Genomic DNA, 2,514 nt, shown 5'->3' with positions numbered 1-2,514 from the left:
TAGATGTTGAACTTGTGAATAAATATGTATAAGAACAACATGAGAGAGAGAGATCCCGTGCTTTAAAAATTATTCAGCACAAGCCACCACGGGCATTGCAGAATCCAAAAGTTGCTTGCCAGGGGAAATTAAAAGTTGATCATGCATAAAAAATAGATAGGCATAGGATGTATCGGGAAATTATGTAAAACAAGATGGAGGTATCTGGCAATTGCAATGATTATCATGTTCTCGTAAATGTAGTAGTAGTGTTTCCGTCCAAAGTAATTAAAACAGAAACACTGATGTCCTTCTCTATGACATGCACTGTCGCAGCCTTCTTGAATTCTACTACAAGGTTGGACCCGTGTTGTGTCAAGAGTGGAAGCCAAATAAAAAATAAAAATAAACACGCTGCCAAATTAGAGCTCAATTTAGGCCTTGTTTGACCGGGCTTATGGGCTCCAGCTCCAGCTACTGTAGCGCGCAGCTGGAGGAGTCCTCCTGGATGTGAGAGGGAGGGAGGGGAGGAAGAAAAGAAGCTCCGTGCTACAATACTGCTATAGTGATGCTGCAGTGAAATGTCAGGAGTCGGAGTTCCATGGAGCTACACCAAACTGACCTTTAGTATGATTCACATCTCAAATTTAACCACAGTGCCCACTTCATATTATTATTGTGGTTAGCATAAGTGCAAACGTGTACAAGGAAAATTATATGCTCGCGCAAAGGCGCGGTAAACATGTAGAGTAACCTTAATAATTCCCCTGTAAAAATTACAAGTAATTTATATACTGCATGCATGCTAATAAGCGAGGGCTGCAGAGACGCAAGCCACGACGAGCGGCACCACGACGTTGGCCGCGGCCACGCTCCCCCACCCTCCCGCCGGCGCCGCCCCCCAGTAGAGCGGGCCGGTGTACCCGTACGTTCCGGGGCCGTACCCGCCGGGCCCGCCGAACCAGCCGTACCCGCCGCCGCCGCAGCACACGTCGCCGGGCCCGCCGAACCCGAGGCCGTGGCCGTCGAACCCGAGGCTGGACGCGCTGGGCAGCTCGTCGGGCGTCGGCACCGGCAGCGCCGACGCCACCTCCGCCGCGGGATTGTACGGCTCGCCGCCACCGGGGTGAGGCAGCGGGAACTTCTTCGACGCCGTGTCCGCGGCGGTGGTGGCGGTGGCGGAAGACGCCGCGGGTGTCGCAGGCGGTGAGGAGGAGGATGGTAGCAGCGCCGCCGCGGCGGGTGTGGCAGTGACGACAGTGGACGTCGGGACTGCTGCGGGTGAGTCCACCGTCGGCGCCGGCGTACCTGCATGCATGTAGGCACCACATTTCAGTCGTCATCGGTGAACACTAGATGTCTAGACGCAGCGGCGCGGCGACACGTTACTTGCCTGTAGCTGCTGCGGTCGGCAGCGCCGACGACGACGACGACGCCGGCTGCGTGGCGGTGTCGGCTGCCATGGCCGCCGCCGGCAGAAGCGCGAAGGACGCCCATAGCGCCGCCGCTATGAGGAGGGCGACGAGGGTCGACGACGACCTTGCGAGCTCGGCAGCCATTAATACCGTACAGTGGAATAATGGATCAACAATCCGGCTGCATGCGCTGGACCTACACGTGTGGTGACGACGAGCGATGAGGAAGAACGAGGACTACGTGTGCTGTGGTATATATCGCCGGAAAAAGAATGATGGCAGGCCGGGTAGACGAGAAAGGAAGGGTTGGCTACGTAGTAGTAGTGGGTGGGTGGATCGGTAGCTCCATCCATCCATCACTTTGATCAGCAGGTCAGGTCAGGTCAGGTCAGATTCGGTTGATCTAGCAAGTCAAGTCCACTGGTTGGTGGACAAATCATCTCTTTCTGTCCCTGCTGATGTTTGGAATTGCTGGGCCGGCCGGCTGGAAATAAACTGATGGGCTTCTCTACATTGGGCTGGCTTGGCTGGAAACCTCGAGGTGGGCCGCAGCTCTTTCGCAATATTTTTTTTTAACCTTCCAATATTTGAGATTCGTGATGGGCCCCGCAATCCCCGCCGGGACGGTGTAACACCCAAAATTTTAAACAATTCAAATTCATTAAAATTTGCTCAAATTAGGGTGTCATTTAAATTCTAGGCATTTAAATTCATTTTTTTTAATTTAATTAAATTCATCATAGGAGTTAATTGTGCATTCATGCTGGTGCATTTATTTTGATTGCTTGAGTTTGAATCAAATTTTGAATTTCCAAATTTAAATTCAATTTCCAAAGCCATTTCCTTTTTCTTTTCCTTTTTCTTTTTCTTCTTCTCCTCCTGGGCCGCATCTTCCTTTCCTTCCCTTCCCCTTTCTTCTTTCGGCCCAGCCGCAGAATCTCCACCGGCCCGCGAAGCAGCTCCGCCGGCCCCTTCTCTTTCTCCGTTGCCAGCCCAGCTCCTTACTCCCGCGCAGCCCACCGTTTCCCCTCTCCCGCGCGGTCCGCCGCTCACCCGTCGCCTCGCGGCCCGCGAACGTGTGCCGGCCCACGACGCTGCGCCAGCCCGCCTATCGCCCGCT

At 53.7% G+C, this 2,514-nt stretch overlaps 1 protein-coding gene across 1 annotated transcript; it reads right to left on the bottom strand.

The window, feature by feature from the left end:
* Positions 1 to 625: 625 nt before the first annotated feature.
* On the bottom strand, positions 626 to 1,637 carry LOC117850093 (uncharacterized). The gene is made up of 2 exons (XM_034731884.2): positions 1,373 to 1,637; positions 626 to 1,287 (listed from the first exon to the last, which is right to left on the bottom strand). The coding sequence occupies exons 1-2, from the start codon at positions 1,536 to 1,538 to the stop codon at positions 785 to 787; spliced, it is 669 nt and encodes a 222-aa protein (XP_034587775.1). The 5' UTR covers positions 1,539 to 1,637; the 3' UTR covers positions 626 to 784.
* Positions 1,638 to 2,514: the final 877 nt, after the last annotated feature.

This window comes from Setaria viridis, chromosome 3 (genome assembly GCF_005286985.2).
Source record: "Setaria viridis chromosome 3, Setaria_viridis_v4.0, whole genome shotgun sequence".
Classification (NCBI taxonomy): domain Eukaryota; kingdom Viridiplantae; phylum Streptophyta; class Magnoliopsida; order Poales; family Poaceae; genus Setaria; species Setaria viridis.
This window is presented reverse-complemented; position numbering and strand designations above follow the sequence as displayed.